The sequence below is a fragment of the Anneissia japonica genome, unplaced genomic scaffold (assembly GCF_011630105.1).
Source record: "Anneissia japonica isolate Jap-2015-1 unplaced genomic scaffold, ASM1163010v1 scaffold288246_len349457_cov184, whole genome shotgun sequence".
Lineage (NCBI taxonomy): Eukaryota > Metazoa > Echinodermata > Crinoidea > Comatulida > Comatulidae > Anneissia > Anneissia japonica.
The window spans coordinates 156046-172885 of record NW_022752398.1 but is presented as its reverse complement, the minus strand read 5'-3'; the positions used below and the strand labels follow the sequence as shown (position 1 = coordinate 172885).

General features: G+C 36.2%; 1 protein-coding gene across 1 annotated transcript in view; it reads left to right on the top strand.

Moving 5' to 3' along the window:
• LOC117122302 (zinc finger protein 423-like) overlaps window positions 1–16348 on the top strand; it is a 24288-nt gene extending 7940 nt beyond the window's left edge. The window contains exons 2-4 of the mRNA XM_033267848.1: window positions 9634–9699; window positions 9945–10163; window positions 10940–16348. Of these exons, the coding sequence (XP_033123739.1) occupies window positions 9634–9699; window positions 9945–10163; window positions 10940–15273 (4619 nt within the window). The 3' untranslated portion in view covers window positions 15274–16348. The remainder of the gene's footprint in view (window positions 1–9633; window positions 9700–9944; window positions 10164–10939) is intronic.
• The last annotated feature ends 492 nt before the right edge of the window (window positions 16349–16840 follow it).

Genomic DNA, 16840 nt, shown 5'->3' with positions numbered 1-16840 from the left:
AAGCAAAAGTGTAGAGTAGCCGTAACTTTTAATGGTAAAAAACACTATATATATATATATATATATGACATAAAAGTAACTTTTATTTAAATTTGAATCGGTGACATAGTTGCGCCTAAAATATAAATAATTTAAGTTTTTGATAGTCGGGGGGGGGGGGAGGGGATAATTATCATTTGAATTTGCCTCAATACTCTTCCCAACCGTATGAGACATAATCACCAGCAGTGTCCATTCACTAACATAATGGGCCTATACTGTATGTTTTTGTGATCAGTTAACATGTTGTCTCCCCACCCCATTGTTCGACTCTTAAATCAACAAACTTTCACTGATCTATAGTAAGAATTTGACCTGAAATGGTCACTCTTCTAGCTTTTTCACATTTCATAAGTACGTTAAACTTGGTGAGTATGAATTCCCTGATATACCAACAATAGTTCGAAACAATATTAATTGTTAGAAACAATATCAATCTGTTCACTGAATGAGGCATTACGTCAATAGAATACATAATATGTTACTACGTCATTGAAGTTCCTTTAAAAATGTATTTTATTTTTCCTGAGTATTAATATTCAATAGAAATTTAACGTAAAATAGTCGGGATAAAGGCCTATTTATATTCTTGTTGTCCTTTATCAATTGATACGTTTACTTTTTATTAACCAATTGTGCATATTTTCTTAGTCAGCGTGTAACATGAATTATATAGTTTTACTTCAGTTCGAACACGCATTGCATTTACTTATCAAAATTCCTTCTAACACTTTGACACTTGCGTTTTAAAATGCTATCCGCCATTTTCCTCCGTTTTAGCATCGCCTAATGATATTACCTATACACTTAGTAGTATGATACAGTACCCAACCCGCCTCAACAAAATATACAGATATAAATCATATTATAGACGACGGCAAAGACGATGAGAAGCGATGGTTGTGGATTTCCCAAATCCCCCATTGATTCGGCAATCTTCAGACAAAAATCATATAAACCATCCCTCACGAGGCCCTGTGTTTTATGAAATGGTATTTGCGATGATTTAGATTTGGGCCTTACAGCTCCCTCCGGCCGCTGGCAAAATCCTTGACAAAATCCCTGGGCGACGATGTAATATTGAAAGCACTCATTCAAACAGCCAATAACATTTGCTTGCGCGTTCGACGCGGACCCCGGAGGATTTACTCTCTCCCCTGGGAGGTGGCACAGAGCTTTCTCAACAATCGCTTGGTGATAGCGACGTCAATTTGGAGACAAGTGGGTCACTGGGGAATCGAAATGGCTTTAATTGGAAGCGTAGCGAAGCCCACGGGAGTGCTGAACAAGCGAGCGAAAGCGACGAAATCAAGCAAAACAACCTGAAGTAAAGAAGGTCTTCGACGCTAACGAAATTCCTTATAGATCTGTTTCTAAACACAGCGCAATATAGTATGTTAGCAACCGTAAATGCTGCACGGCAGAGACAGTATTATCATGGAGAAAATGTATAAATGTATTGTAATAATGCAGTAGTTTACCATTTTACAGGCCTCGGTACGGTAATTATTCATAGAAAGATATAAACATATAATTACCTTAATATTTTTTTGTGAGATTTGCTGATTATAACATTTATGAATTGTAATATTAGTCTATAGCATGCATTATTCAATCTGTTTAAAAATAATGAAGATATATTATTATTCGGTAGTTTTTAATGAGGGTGTATGCCGCGTTTATTTTAGGAGCCTTATGAAATGAATAATTACACCAAAGCCAAAAGAATTGAATATATGTCACCACTTGTGGTCTTGACTGGACACTTTATTGCTCTATTCTCAGGCCTAAAAATAAACATGGAAAAATTAATAGTATTACTTTAGTCCATGATATATCCCTGTAACGAGCCCTACACGTATGTGCACAATCATACAGCATGATACACGTGCTACACATGCTTATATACGATAAGCCCTACCTGAGCTGTTAACGCGAACGTGTAACCTATATAATTGTTGGTGTAAATAGAATTGGCAATGATAATGATAATAATAACAACAAAAACAACAACAGCAACAACGACGACGATGATGATGATGACGGACGATGATGATGAAAATAAGAATTTAATGATAATGATAAACAACATATATTTCCATCAATGCCACAACATTATATAACAGAAAGTTACAAAGTAAATATAAAAACAACATTTATGTGGACCGGACTAGAAAAAAAAGCATGTTTTGTTATTTGATACCCCATTTTATTTCTCGGAGGGGTAAACAATAAGAATACTTTTACAGTAACAGTAATATAAATGATACAATTATTATCTATAATAATATTAATAATAATGATAATCACTAGTAAATATTTAAGGTAATAGACCTACTATTTGAGCTAAGTAATAATAATTAGTAAGGTAGTAATGTATTAAAAGTAATAATAATATTATCAATAATAAAATAATAATTTAAAAAATAATGAAATAGCAACAATAACAGTAATATTTACAATAGCATAATTCAGTGATGATAATAACATTTACATTTACATTTACCTAATAATAATAATTAGGCCTAATAATATACTGTAATAATAATGATAAAATAATTATAATGATGCTAATCATGATAAATAAAATGACAATAATCATGATATTCATATAGGCCTATAGAAATTTATATATATATATATATATATATATATATATATATATATATATATATATATATATATATAGTTTATGATCTTAATATACAAGGTTATATTTACAACTTATAAGTTTATGACAGAATACATCGTTTTTGCTGAACAGGTGAGTAAAAAAGCCTAAAAACCTTTGTTCTTTAAATAGACAGTAGAATAAAGGGAAGGGGTCCTAATTAAAATACTGGATCGCAAATAACATTCACTTACTGTAATGGCAATATAAAAATAGTACAGTTCGCCCTCCATGTCGAGACCACCATTGGTAAATTTTGGGGTGGTCCCGGGTTCAGTTCCCAATACAGTAAGTTTGTGTAAAAAGATTGTTATGTAGTTTTTGAAAAATTGGTCTCGAATTAGAGGAATCTCGGAATTGCAAGGATGTTGTGTTTTTGCTATTTTTAATAGTAATAATATAGATGTGCTCAAATGGTTTTTTTTTTTTGTATTGGTTCGTACAGAGGATAGAATTTTCGATTGATTCATGTAACGAATGCAAATGCAAAAGTATTTCTTTTGGAGATGGTGTTTAATTCGTCGATGCTCGGTGTAATGGGCACCGCTATCACAATACGTTTTAATGGACATTTGAGCATTTGTTGATAATGTCCCTTCATGTTTGTTAGTCTTTGTTTTTGACAGAGAAAATGAAAGTACTGTAGGTGTTTTTACAATTTTGCGAGTCACGCTTAAGGCCTGTAATTTAGCGGACCTCTGTCGATATGCGTTTATTCCACAGGCGAATGGTGTAATTCCCCCTCCATCTGCTAATCATTCTCTTTGTTTTATAATGTGGTCCCAGGGGGAACGTAGGAACCCTGAAATCCCCCTCGAACTGACACGTTTAAATGCTCACGCCTTATTTCCTTTTAATGACTTAGTACTGTGTTCATGCGAGAATTTACTACAATCTTGTTGCTTTAGAAATTATGTTGCGTTCAAACATCTTTAAAATATCTAATAATCCTGCATGACCATACAGGGCTGCGTTTATTAACGTTTGACAAACTACGATTATCTCGATATTAGTTTTCATGTCACAAATGTTTAATTGGTAGGCCTAAAGGCTTCGTATCTTTTAAGTTTAAAAATTAAAACGAAAGTAAAAATATTGTAACCTGTGGCCAATTATATTTATAACTCATCAACTAAAAACTAAAAGTAAAAATACAAAATAGTTTGAGTTCTATATCCAACGTTGCCCATAGACATAAATATTCTTTTATGGGCATTCTAATAAAATATAATGCACTTACCTGCCCTCCCTTCATTAAATAAAATTGGAAAATAGGCCAAAAAGACAATTTTTTTTGCATCACATGGGCTTTGTTTGTGATATGCGTAAAATCACTCACTTTGAGCGCCTTTTCACAAAAAAAAAATCATGATATTCGCCAGAAACAGCAACCCCCCGGCAAGAACAGCATGGCACCATCTAATTATTTTTAAAATGTGCATCAGTAATGAGTTGTCGGCTAGCGACGGGGAACTTGATTTCACGAGTATCACACCCGCCACCCGTCGTTTGACGGCTGTCAGAGCTCCTTTCCTATCCTACCGGGGTATGGATAGAAGATAATGCAATCAATGTACCTGCCTTCGTTATTGCACTAATGCTGTTACCCCTTGCTAGTCAAGTCAATTTGACTAAACCGTAGGAATCTCAAAGGCTTTAAGTTTCGTGCTGCGCCAAAGAAGGTTAGCGTCACTCGCCCGAAGAAACATTTTTAACGATCGTGTTTTTATGAAAGCTTCTTTCATACTGATTCCTCATCCTTTTTGTTCGAACTCCCCTTCTTAATGTTGTTTTGTTTTCAGCTATAGACCTGATCCACTCCTTTCATTTTTTATGATACTGATGATATAATTAAGGCGATAATTATGAGGATTTACTTTGCAGTTTAATTTAATATTACATTGTCGAAAAAGAATTTATCCATTAATGTTTATAGTAATTTACGCACAGTAAATTAAGTCTACGGATGAATCATAAGCCAAAATTGAGTTTACTAAAGTGTACACGGAATGTCTGAAATCGTGTGAAATAAATAAATGTTGGTTATCAGGCGATCGGTTTGAAGAGCGCCGCCTATGAACAACAATTACTGAAATTACCCTCCTCATCATCATCATTGGTTGATGTCCCGCCATGGTTAGCTTTTGCATGGAGCAATTCTTGCTAGCAATATGACCTTTAAAATTGCTTGCACAGAAATTTTCCTGCATCTTGTGCTGAAGACCCGGTTCAAACCCAGATAGCGTTGGGTTTTAATTAAAGTCTGATAGCTTGGCTACTCCAATAACCCCCATATTGAGAGTTAGGCGGGTGAAAGACAATGTTTGTATCCGTATATCCGTTGTGGTTAAGTCGGGTGGCGCTGCATTGTGGCTGCCGCTGGTCACCAGGGGCCCTTCCCGAAATTCCGATTTCCAATTTGAATGAGACCAATAAAGAATGATTAGGCCCCATATCCTATCGCCCGTCGGAAGGTGTGATATTGACGGAAAATGAAGTGTCTCAACCATTAGCGTTAAATATATATTCAGCATCATATTGGTTTTGTGCAAAAAAAAACACGTTCTGAAAGTTTTCAGTTTTCCGATAATTTTATTATACTGTAGTACGATCACGTCACTATCCATTGGTATCAATATGACACTGCTTATGGCCTGTTACCAGAATTTGTCGACATTTTCATTGTGTTATTAAGCTTATCTGTATATTTAAGTCACATCATGTCCTTACGTTGAATTTATCGTGTAAGTGGTAATATTTAATTTCAATGTACTACAGTGTAGGCCTGTAATGTTTCAAACCTAGTGCTTGTTTTTATACCTGTGCAATAGTCCTAGGCCTATAGGCCTAAATTGATATTTTGTCAATTTGATGGAAGGTTTCTCTTTCGAAAGTTGATGTGGAATTTAAAATAAAAAAATAAACTCGTAATATTCTTAGTAGTGGCTATTTTTACCAGTGGCGTAGAAAAGTTTTTTTCATTGGGGGGGGGGGTGATTGGCGTGTTAGCCAGTGTCGTAACAGGCGGGGGGAAACTGCCCCTCCCCTGACGGTTTTTACCGGGCTGACCAAGCCGTCGTACCGGGCTGGGTAATATTAAGAGAAAAAAAGAGGGGAGAGGGAGGGAAAGAGAAAGAAGAAAAAAAGAAAAGGAAAGAAAAAGGAAAAGAGAAAGAAGAAAAAAAGAAAAGGAAAGAAAAAGGAAAAGAGAAGAGAAAAATAAAGATAAGAAAGGAAGATGTCATAATGACCAAACTCACAACACCCTGCAACCCTTCTCCACTTCAAAAAAACTGTCATAACTCTTTTGATCTATGCTGCCCGATGGCTTAACCGCTGGGGGACAAGGGGAAAATATCTATCTTTGAAAAATCTTCCCCACCCCTTTATAAATGCCCTTTTCATCCCCTGAAAGTGCCTAAAGAACCCCAAATTTCGCGCGCTTCGCGCGCATTGCTTGTTAGCATGGGTCAATTTCCTCGAGAAATTGCACATTTTAGGGAGTTTGGATCAATTCCAACGAAACTAGATTTAAAATAACCGGGGGACAAGGAAAAATATCCATCTTTGGAAAGTCTTTCCCCACCACTTGACAAATGCATCCTCTGAAAGTGCCTAAAATTCTTAAATTCTTTGCTCGTATTTCTTGTTACGGTAGGTCAATTTCCTCTATAAATTGCACATTTTAGGGAGTTTTCATCAATTCCGACGAAATTAGAATTAAAAATACAAAAATATTTTTTAGGCCTTTTTTAGGTTTATCCTTTTAAGTTATTTAAACACTTAAGCCTAATAATAGTCCCAAACCCAAGAAAGACAAATTTAAGATAGATCGTTTTAACCAAAAAGAAGGGCCTCAATATGTATTGATGGTGAAAGGATATGTTTGTAATAAATAAAACCATGATAAAAATGCTTATATTTAGTTTTAAACACACGTGTGTGGCCTATATTATAAATAAGATAAGCCCTATGTCGTATTGATTTTTATATGGGGAGTGGTTTGGGTATGGTAAATTACCAACCGGGAAAATAAATACCCAAGACCCTGTTACGCGCCTGGTGTTGGCGCGAATGTGTCCTTGTGCGGACAGGGGATGTGCCCCCCCCCCCCGAAGCTGGAATTCTTGTTTTTGCAAAATAAATTGATGCAATTTGCTATTATAGGCCTAATCAATAAATTCCTCATCAACCGATATAAACTTAAACATTCTTGGAATTGCCATAACATACCGATGTTGTACACACCCTTGAGTGTGAAATGTGGCTCTCTTTGCAAGCACATCTAACATCTAAGGAAAGAAGAGCTTAGATTGGTACCAGATAAAATAATTTTGTTATCAACATTAATACATTATGCTAATTTTCATCTTTGTAAGCGCAAATTTAACAGTGCAAATTATTTCTGTGACAGTCTTTTGAAGTGTGTAAAACTCCAATTTATCCCATACATAGTCAAAATATTGGGGGGGGGGTGATAAAATGGACAATCCCCCCCCCTTGTCAAATATTGGGGGGGGGGATATATCCCCCATCCCCCCGGGATCTACGCCTATGATTGTTACATCAGTCACCAAGTTCTAGTCTGATTGGATTTATTGTCCTAATCTATCCCGTACATACAATAACATCCAATGACAATTAAACATTTGTTTACGACTGGTGCAAACATTGAGCTATAAAATGTGTAACATTAGCTACTGAAAGTAGGCCTATTATTATAATAAGCAAACTTTTGATGTACCAGATTAATGTCGGCACAAGATCACAACATCTGCTGTCGTGTCCGAGTGTTATTTTGAAACTACTAGAATAAATTAAAAATGACTATACTAACACATATTGTAATATGCTGATTTCCGATAGGGGTCAATGCACAGCTTCAAGTTCGTATGTACATTTGATGGATGTTCATATGGAATTTTCCTGCCGAGAGACGCGTGATCATGGGCAAGCAAATGCCAATAGTTTGACGGCCATCACTGGCCACGGCCTCTTCCCAAGAGACACAATGCTACGTCATTATAATAGTAACATTCGCGTGTAATCAAAACATTGTCGTATGCCATATAATTACTATACCTTCTTTTCGGCATTTAGGCCCAGGTCTTTCTACGTCTCAAAGCGCCGTTCTGTATTAAAACTGATTTTTTAAAAATCATTATATGCATTTTTTTAAACTGAAATAATTTAGTTTTTAAAAGGAATCTAACATCAAATAAATCGCCATTTACATTTTACTATTTGCAGAAATTACATATTCAACGATAAAATATTCAAAGATAAAATAAAAAGCCATGAATAATACTTTTTTTTTTTTTTTTTCATTTAAATGTTAAAAAATAGCAACAACATAATCAATAAATCAACATAAATCATGCATTTATTAATACTAAAATAGTTTATTTGTGGCCAATTTCAAGGGAGCGGAATCACAATTTTCCAGAAATTCAGTCCGGGTATTGGTAAACCCCACAAACAATGAGTTTATATGAACATCAAATTATTATTATTTTTTTTAGAAACAGAGAGTTCAGTGTGTTTGTAGGATTGTGGTGTATTTGCAAGTAATTTTTCACAAAAAAATCAACCTTTTAACCAAAAAATAGGTTCTTATAAATATTTAATTTTCTTATTGAGTAAGTAAAGTAAGTCAATCACAATTGAATTGTTTGGTTTTCTACAGTGTGTTTTAGGAGGTTTTTGGGAATTAGCAATACCATTTGATCCTATCATAATTACATTACCCTCACAATTACACGCCATTTTAATTCTTAGCATAATTTCCATATTTACATAACTATGTATATAATATAGTAGGCCTATCTCAATTTACGTTATTTGGTATAGTTTTAGGCACTTAAATTTACTTGGCGGGGAGTAGAACCCAAGTATGCAATTAAATAAGTTGCTTAAATGAATGTATTCCTAATTATTCAGTTTACTTTAAAAACAATATTTGATTAACAAATACTTCTTTGAAGTAACTCTAAGCAGAACATTTGTGAACCTCTCTTTTCCCATACATGAACTTGTCATTTAAACACACAATTGATCCACATGCTTTAACTACTGTTTATTTGCACTGTTTATAACATGTAATGTTATTTCATTTGAGACTTAACAAAAGTGAATTTTGTGGTTATCTATGAGTTGCATATTTTGGTAGTTGAAGTACTGTATGTATGTCATTCCTCTACTTTGTTAGTGGAATAACATTTTCAAAACTTATTTCAACTATCAAAAAATGTTCAATGGCCGTTGTTTTCTGATAATCTCTCAGTACTGTACATTATTTGCATCTGTTGTGTAAATATATTGGTTATTAATTCAATTCTTGCTTATTACAGTATTTAAATATTTGAAGATTTAAAAAAAATATCATTTCTACTACTGAATTTTTTCATTGGGGCCATTTTTACCTACTTGTCATTTGGGGCCATTTTTACTAGGGACATTTTTATCGGGGCCATTTTTTCAGGGGCTGTTTTTTCCTGGGCCATTTTTTTCCGGGCCATTCTTACCATGGAGTTATTCTCACTAATTAATAACTCTATTGTATTATACTCAAGATAATTATAAATAATATTAATTTATATTGCACAAATTCCATTTAAAAAAATTCAAATGCGCATTACATAAAATAGACAAAAATACAAATTTACAAAATGAAAGAGATCGTTAGAATTATGGGCAGCTAAACTTCCTTCAGCGTATCGAATTCAATCTGATTGCATCACAATAAAAGTTAAACAACATTCAAGCATTTGAAACAAGATACTACCTCACAAGCTAGATACTTTTGAGACAAAATAATGCATTTTCCAAAATAGACAGAAGAAATAGTTGACTAAAATAGTGGTCACCTACAAATACATTTTTATAACTTTCTTTTTATGATGGTTTCGTTTATCTTTTGGTAGATGCATGGGAGGAAGAATTCATCAATGGCAATAGTTCTCTACCAGATGAAAGGAATGTCTTTGAAGGTAGGTCTATATAGTTATTTAATTTTTTACCGTCGGGTTCAGTAATTTTCGTGTCTAGATAATCAATAATGTAGAATTTTGAGTGTGCTCTTTCGTATACCGAGTAAGCCTAGCCGTTATATTATGATAAGATGATGATGATAATGATTTAATATTCAGCGAGGGCTTGTATTGTGGTCTGCAAAAATATACAGTACGAATAATTTTGATATGTCCATTTTCTATTTAAATATTTTGTTCACCAGATGATAACACAGTTGCCAATCTAGGCCCTGTTTTTACAAAGGAAGAGCATGGTGCCAACCAGGCTGGAGAAGACGAGGAGATGGATGTTGGAAATGACGTCATAGATGAAGATGACGAGCAAGAAATGTATAATTGTGACACATGCGGCAGTGTTTTTGCCGACCTTTCTACGTTCATGGATCACCGTAACACCGATTGTTCTACAGTAATAATCAGTGGTAAGTTTCTGCCTTTTAACTATTTTGCCGTTAATTGAAATTTTAAATTCGATACATCAATTCAAAGCTGATATTAGCATTCATTTTGAAGGTCATTGATTGGATTGTTTAAATTAAATTTGTTTTCACTTTCCTTTTCCATAATCCACATGTGGCCTACCTATACCTTGAGATTTTAAAACAAATGGCTATCTGACAATGCATCGCCTAAAACATCGACTCCTTATCTAGGAGCTGACAGTACAACAACTTAATAATAAAATATAAGCCTTGATGAGAATTACATTCTTATAATATTGAGGCTTAGGAATTTTCCTGTTGCCACTACTACATGTACCAAGTATGCCAGTTGCGTCGTAAACTTTTATCTGGAGGTTTACTACGAATGCACAGAAGCTCGAATCCGGGCTTCAACTGTCACATTTCGTCGTGTTATCGCCAATCAAGTCATGCGCTGCTCCGCTGTTCTTATTTTCGTTTACATACAGCTGCCTAAACGGGGTACATGCAACAGAGGAAATGGTGCTAAACGCCGAAATTACAATGAAATCCCAAAACAATAAGTCGCGGTGTTTCAACATCTGCCTATTAAACACAATGCTAATTAAAAGCATAACTATGTTCACTAACCTTTAATTCCTCGGTTACCGAGCGTAAAAATATATAATGTTAATAATAGTTTTGTTTTACTTAAATTAATATAAAAACATATTAAAAGTTCAATACTGTATATATATTAGAGCATATTCTGATTGGTGTTTTGTTACTATTTACAGAACAGAATATGGATAGCGAGGACTCTCCAATGAGTGTGGAAGGCGGTGCCTATCAATGTCAGTTCTGCAACAAAACATTTTGCCGGCTGAGCTACTTGAAACGTCATGAGCAGATACACAGTGACAAAATGCCATTCCGGTGCGATTATTGTAGCCGCTTGTTTAAGCACAAACGTAGTAGAGATAGACACATTAAACTACATACTGGTGACAAAAAGTACCAATGTTCAGAGTGTAATACTTGCTTTGCTCGCAGCGATCACCTAAAAATTCACATTCGAACTCATGGAACAACTAAGCAGTTCCAGTGCACTATTTGTAACCGTGTGTTTGATACATTAGCAACACTCACTTCGCACTATCAGACTTGCCATAAGTACGCTCTATCCGTCGGTGTACAGGATATTGTGTACCAGGAGACAAAAGCTCAGAAATTATGGAAATGTGGAGATTGTAATGAAGCATTCCCTAGCGCAATTGAAAAGGAAAAACACGTCAAAGATGAACACACTAAGGTATCTGCTAGTGTTCTAGATGAGGGTACTAACCACGAAGGCGAACTGGAGTTCAAGTGTCCCATATGCCCGGAGATGTTGTTTGAAAACGAGCAAGCTTTGCTCAAGCATCAGAAGAGTGAACACCAATCGGGTTACATGCACGTGTACTCATGTCTTCACTGTGGGAATGAGTATCACAGCTTGTACAATTTAAGAGAACACTTATCATCAATGCATCCAGACGGTAGCACAACGATTGCAACAGATGTTGAGAATCTGTCGCATAATACTTGTATCTTTTGTCGAATTACTTTCGTAAGCAGCGACGCATTGCAAGCTCACATGAGCAGCAGTCATCCATCTCAAGAAAACATTCAGTCCTGGCATCCTGGCGGCCGTTTCATGTGCAGTCAGTGTCGTGTATCATTCCCATCAGATCGTTCTCTCAAAGAGCATATATCGCAATCACATGGTACTGATAGTTCAAGTACAAAGGAGCAAAACACATTTAACTGTCCGCATTGTACAAAAAGTTACCAAAGTGAGGAGGTGTTAAGAACACATATCAATCGTACACACACCGAAAGTCTTAACAAAATGCGATATCCTTGCCCTTATTGCATCAAACAGAACCTATTTGATTCCATAGAACAGCTGCAGCTGCACATAGAAGTTTATCACAAGAGTAATCGACCATCAATGCATCTGTGTCCAGAAACTGACTGCAAATTATATTTCAACACACAGGAAGACCTCACAAATCACTTAAAGAACGACCACAATTTAGTGACAGCTGGAGAAGTAGCGTCCACGTTAGATGGTGCGAACCAGGAACCAGCTTCTTCTGAAGACGCTGCTAATGAGAGTTATTATTCGTGCCCTAGCTGTCGAAATGAATTCAAAAGTGAATCACAACTCATGGTTCACGCTGTTAACCACTTCAAAGTTGTCACTTCGGAATACGTTTGTCGAGATTGTGGGAAGTCCTTCAAAAAACCCGATGAACTTCAAAAGCATCTTTTTGAGATTCATGCTCATCATCTGTACAAGTGTGCCCTTTGTAAGGAGGTATTTGACTCCAAAGTTACTATTCAAGTTCATTTCGCCGTTAAACACAGCAACGAGTGTAGACTGTACAGCTGCAGTCAATGTGGCGTTGTCTACCGCCTTGAAGAAGATCTTTTTATGCACGTCCGGATGCAGCATGTGAAAGTCGGCCAACGATGTAACGTTTGTGGACTTATCTTCACTTCAACACTCCAGCTTCAGTCCCACTTAAGTACGCACAACCTCATTTATCGTTGCCCATACTGCAATGCGACCTATAATGAGGCCCCAAGCCTTGATGTGCATATGAAGTCAATGCATAAAAACGTCTTGAGTCCCACCGTTCCGTTATACGGGATATCCTCTAAATCTCCACATGAGCCTGCACAACCACCAGTTATCAAATCTGTTAATGCCCCATGTTTAGATTCACCAAGGCAACTTAAGAAGTCTCCGCACCAGAGTAGTGACGATGGTGAAGAGGGTTGTTTTATCTGCCAAATCTGCGACGAGAAGTTTCCACTGAAAACACTACTTGAACGTCACCACGCTAAAGAACACGACATAAAGTCCAGGAGGTTGACACCTGATTTACAGACTCCAATCTCATCACCTGGTGCCAGTAGCAGTTATTATGACAATGGTCAAGGTTTACACATGCTCAAATCCAATGCAAATAATACCCTGTTGAAAGTTCTCAAATCAACCTCTCAAACATCAGGTATCGTTTGTATGTTCTGTCGCAATGCTATTCTCGGAGAAAACGATCTGGTCTACCATTCGAAAAAACATAAACAGTATATTGCTGGTGAAGAAGCCTCATATTATTGTGTAGTGTGTATGCTACATCTAACATCAATACGAAATCTTCGAATCCACGCCCATTTTCATTTCCAAACATCTTCTTCAGATGATTCCAAACCGCAAAATTGTGTTATGTGTGGTGAAAATTTCAGGCCAACAAACAACGACGAGTCACCGGTCTGCCTGAAATGCATTTCATTGGATACACAGTATCCAAATGAGATTTCGAGACCCGCTGTAGGAAGTACTACAACAAAACCTGGCCAATTTCGATGTTGTCATTGTAATGTGAAGTTTGAAAGCGAAGCAGAACTGTCACAACATGCATCAGTTCACGAAGAAGTCAAGAAAAAGACTTATCAATGCATCAAATGCCAAAAAACATTTGCATCAGAGGGTGAAATACACGCGCACGTGACGTCACACATGTTAGCAGAAGGTATTTATCATGAGTGTAAACTCTGTAAAGAAGTCTTCGATTCTCCTGCAAAGTTGCAGTGTCATTTAATCGACCACACTTTTACGGATAAGAACTACGAGTGCCCAAAATGTGATGGCAAGTTCATTTTTGCCATGGATATCCAAGCGCACGCGATTGAACATGGTATTGATGGGCGTGACCATAAATGTGACCTTTGTAGTCAGACCTTCTTCTTTTCGGCTGAATTAATGAATCATGTGGCAAGCTACCATCACTTTGAAAATGGTCGACTGCGTGAAGAATACCGCTGCTACGAATGTGGACGACAATTCATATCCAGATCGAACCTTTACAGCCACATGAAAACCCACACTGCCAAAGAGCGCGTATGTAGATGTCCTTTATGTCCAGAAGTGTTTCTCAATACTCTAGCAATGCAACAGCACTACTTTCAGTCGCATACTGAGGCTGAGCTTGTTCGTAGTAAAAAGTCATTAAAATGCCCAAAATGTGACAAAACTTTCTCATGTGCCACCACCCTACAAAATCACATGCGACAACACAACCAGTCAAAGGGTTACTCATGCACTGAATGTAACAAAATATTTGGTCTCGTTAAACATCTGACACTTCATATGGCAATACATAGTAGTCAAACCCCATTCCAATGTCCACTATGCGATAAACGATTCAGTAAAAAGGAGCACAGAAAAGCACATTTTAAATCCCACTGCGGAATGACACAATTCGCTTGCCCTCATTGTACGAAGTTGTTTTCGAAGAAAAGTCAAGTCCAAAAACACATGTTAAGTCATGTGACAAAAAGTAATAAACCCACTTCAACTCCACGTTACAAGTGTTACGTTTGCAGAGCAGCTTTTAACGACGAGCCTACCTATAAGCAGCATATGCAACGTATGCACGGAGTCCAATATAATCAGCCACAAGATGATCATACTAAAGACATCTCGGAATCAACTACTCGAAAAAATTCTACGACACAGTTGCAAAGGGGAACTTACACTGGTGTTCCTGAAAACTGTTGTCCTATGTGCAACGCAATGTTTCCAGATGATATAGCATTACGTGGGCATATGCAGAGCTTCCATCGTATCCAGTTTTCACATAGTGATGATGTAAGCTGTGGAGCAGACAACGGGACTTCATTAACCAAACCCGAGTCAGAGCCGTCCTACCTCCAACCGACACCAATGTCTTACCAAGACTCAATTCAAGATCCATCCAGTCGAGCCACGAATGTCAGTGATTGTCAAGATCAAAATGATTCGGACAAAGGAAGATTAAGTGACGATAATAAAGGATATCGTGTCTATTCCATGGGTTTGTCCGATGAGAAATTCGTCTGTCCTCTTTGTGAAGATCGGTTTTCCACCACTCAGTCAATGCGTCGTCATCTGAAACGCACCCATGGTGCTAGGACAAGCAAGCGAAGGAAACTCTCGGGTAAAGGGTTCGATGAAAATGGGTCACCAAGAAAGACTTCCAGAAGAGATAGCTCAGACGCATCATCAGACGGTGAAATTGTGGTCCATATGGCAGAATAAAATAGACAAATTGCAAGAGGCCTAGGCTGATTTAACAGTAGGCCAGAACCCCTCAAAGGTTCAGTAATTTAGGAATTTTAAAGGCTTACCGATTTTAGGGTCTTACATTCTGTAAAAAATACATAGATTTTTTTTCTCCCGATGATTTTTTTTTCTCCCAGACCGGGAATGGTCTACTGTAATGGAGAAGTGTACAAATGTGACTTTTAGCTGGTACGAAACTTAGCTTATAACTTGATTTGATATTATAACTTGATCTGCTGGTAGAGCGCTTTTCCAGTCCGAGTACGGTATTGTGTGTGTTTCATACAGCGGATCTTTGTCAACAGCGTGAATTCTTTACAGGAATTCACGCTGTTAAACGTGGGTATGTAGACCAGAAATATCGCTGGAGCAATAGTACACTTTGGTAAAATTAAGAATCATGTTATAATTATTATCATGTTATTTTAAATATATTGATTTTTTTAAATATTTTAAATACGCCCTATGTTGTTTTAGCTTAACACATTTCCATGAATCTAGCTGCAATGCAATCCCGTCAAATATTGTATCCGCCTAGTTTATAGAGCCTAATGTTTAATTAAAAGAAGACCGGTATGCATAATTGAGCGATATTTTAGAAAATACCCTATTTGTACTACTGTACTGTATTATTTTAGCAATTTAGCATTCGTTCTATATATTTCTTATCGTTTTCTGTCTTTGTCAAAATATACCTTGTATAAATTACTTTTGATAAGTAGTTGTTTATTTTTTTATACATTCTGCCAATAAGGAGTTTTTGAAGTAACAACGTAATACACTCCCAATTTTAGTATCTTACCTTTATGTCTACTTTAAAATATGCATGCTTTATTATATACGATACAGTACCGTTCTTGTGTGCTTTATAAAAACATTAAAAAGTTTGCTAATACACGTACGGTTGGCCTACGCCCTCCCTCCTTTAGTCATTTCTAATACTCCCTAATGGCGTATATTTCATAATATATTGTTAAAGAACGCTTACATTAATTGTTTCTTTTTCTGTGTTTCCCAAATGAATAAAATGAAAATGACAGTAATAAATTGAGATGGTATTATCAAGTGTTTTGTCGTTTGGTAAATTAACTAAAATTAGTTATTATAACTAAGTATTTATTTGACAATTTCACACTTATATTGGTGACACACACAAAGGTGGTGCACCCACGTTACACAAATTACAAAACGAACACAAATATTAAACAATGAATTAAACGATTAGCTTGATTAACAAAATACATACACTTGTCTTACATATTGTTATTGGCAATTAAAAATAATATAAAAATCTACTCCAGACAGAGAGAGAGGGGAGGGGGAGGGGCAACAACCAAGTCACAACTCACAAGGAACATTGCGAACAAGCTCTCCCTGTGTATGAAGCAATGAATCAGTCTACCTTATGTACACAACGCATATTGTTTGTTCACATACAAAATATTAATAGATTATTTGATTTACGTTGTGATCTACGACACGTTCTGGTGGAGGTTCACATTGCTGATGATAGTGGCATTATGTTTCTTTTGAATCTTCCTAG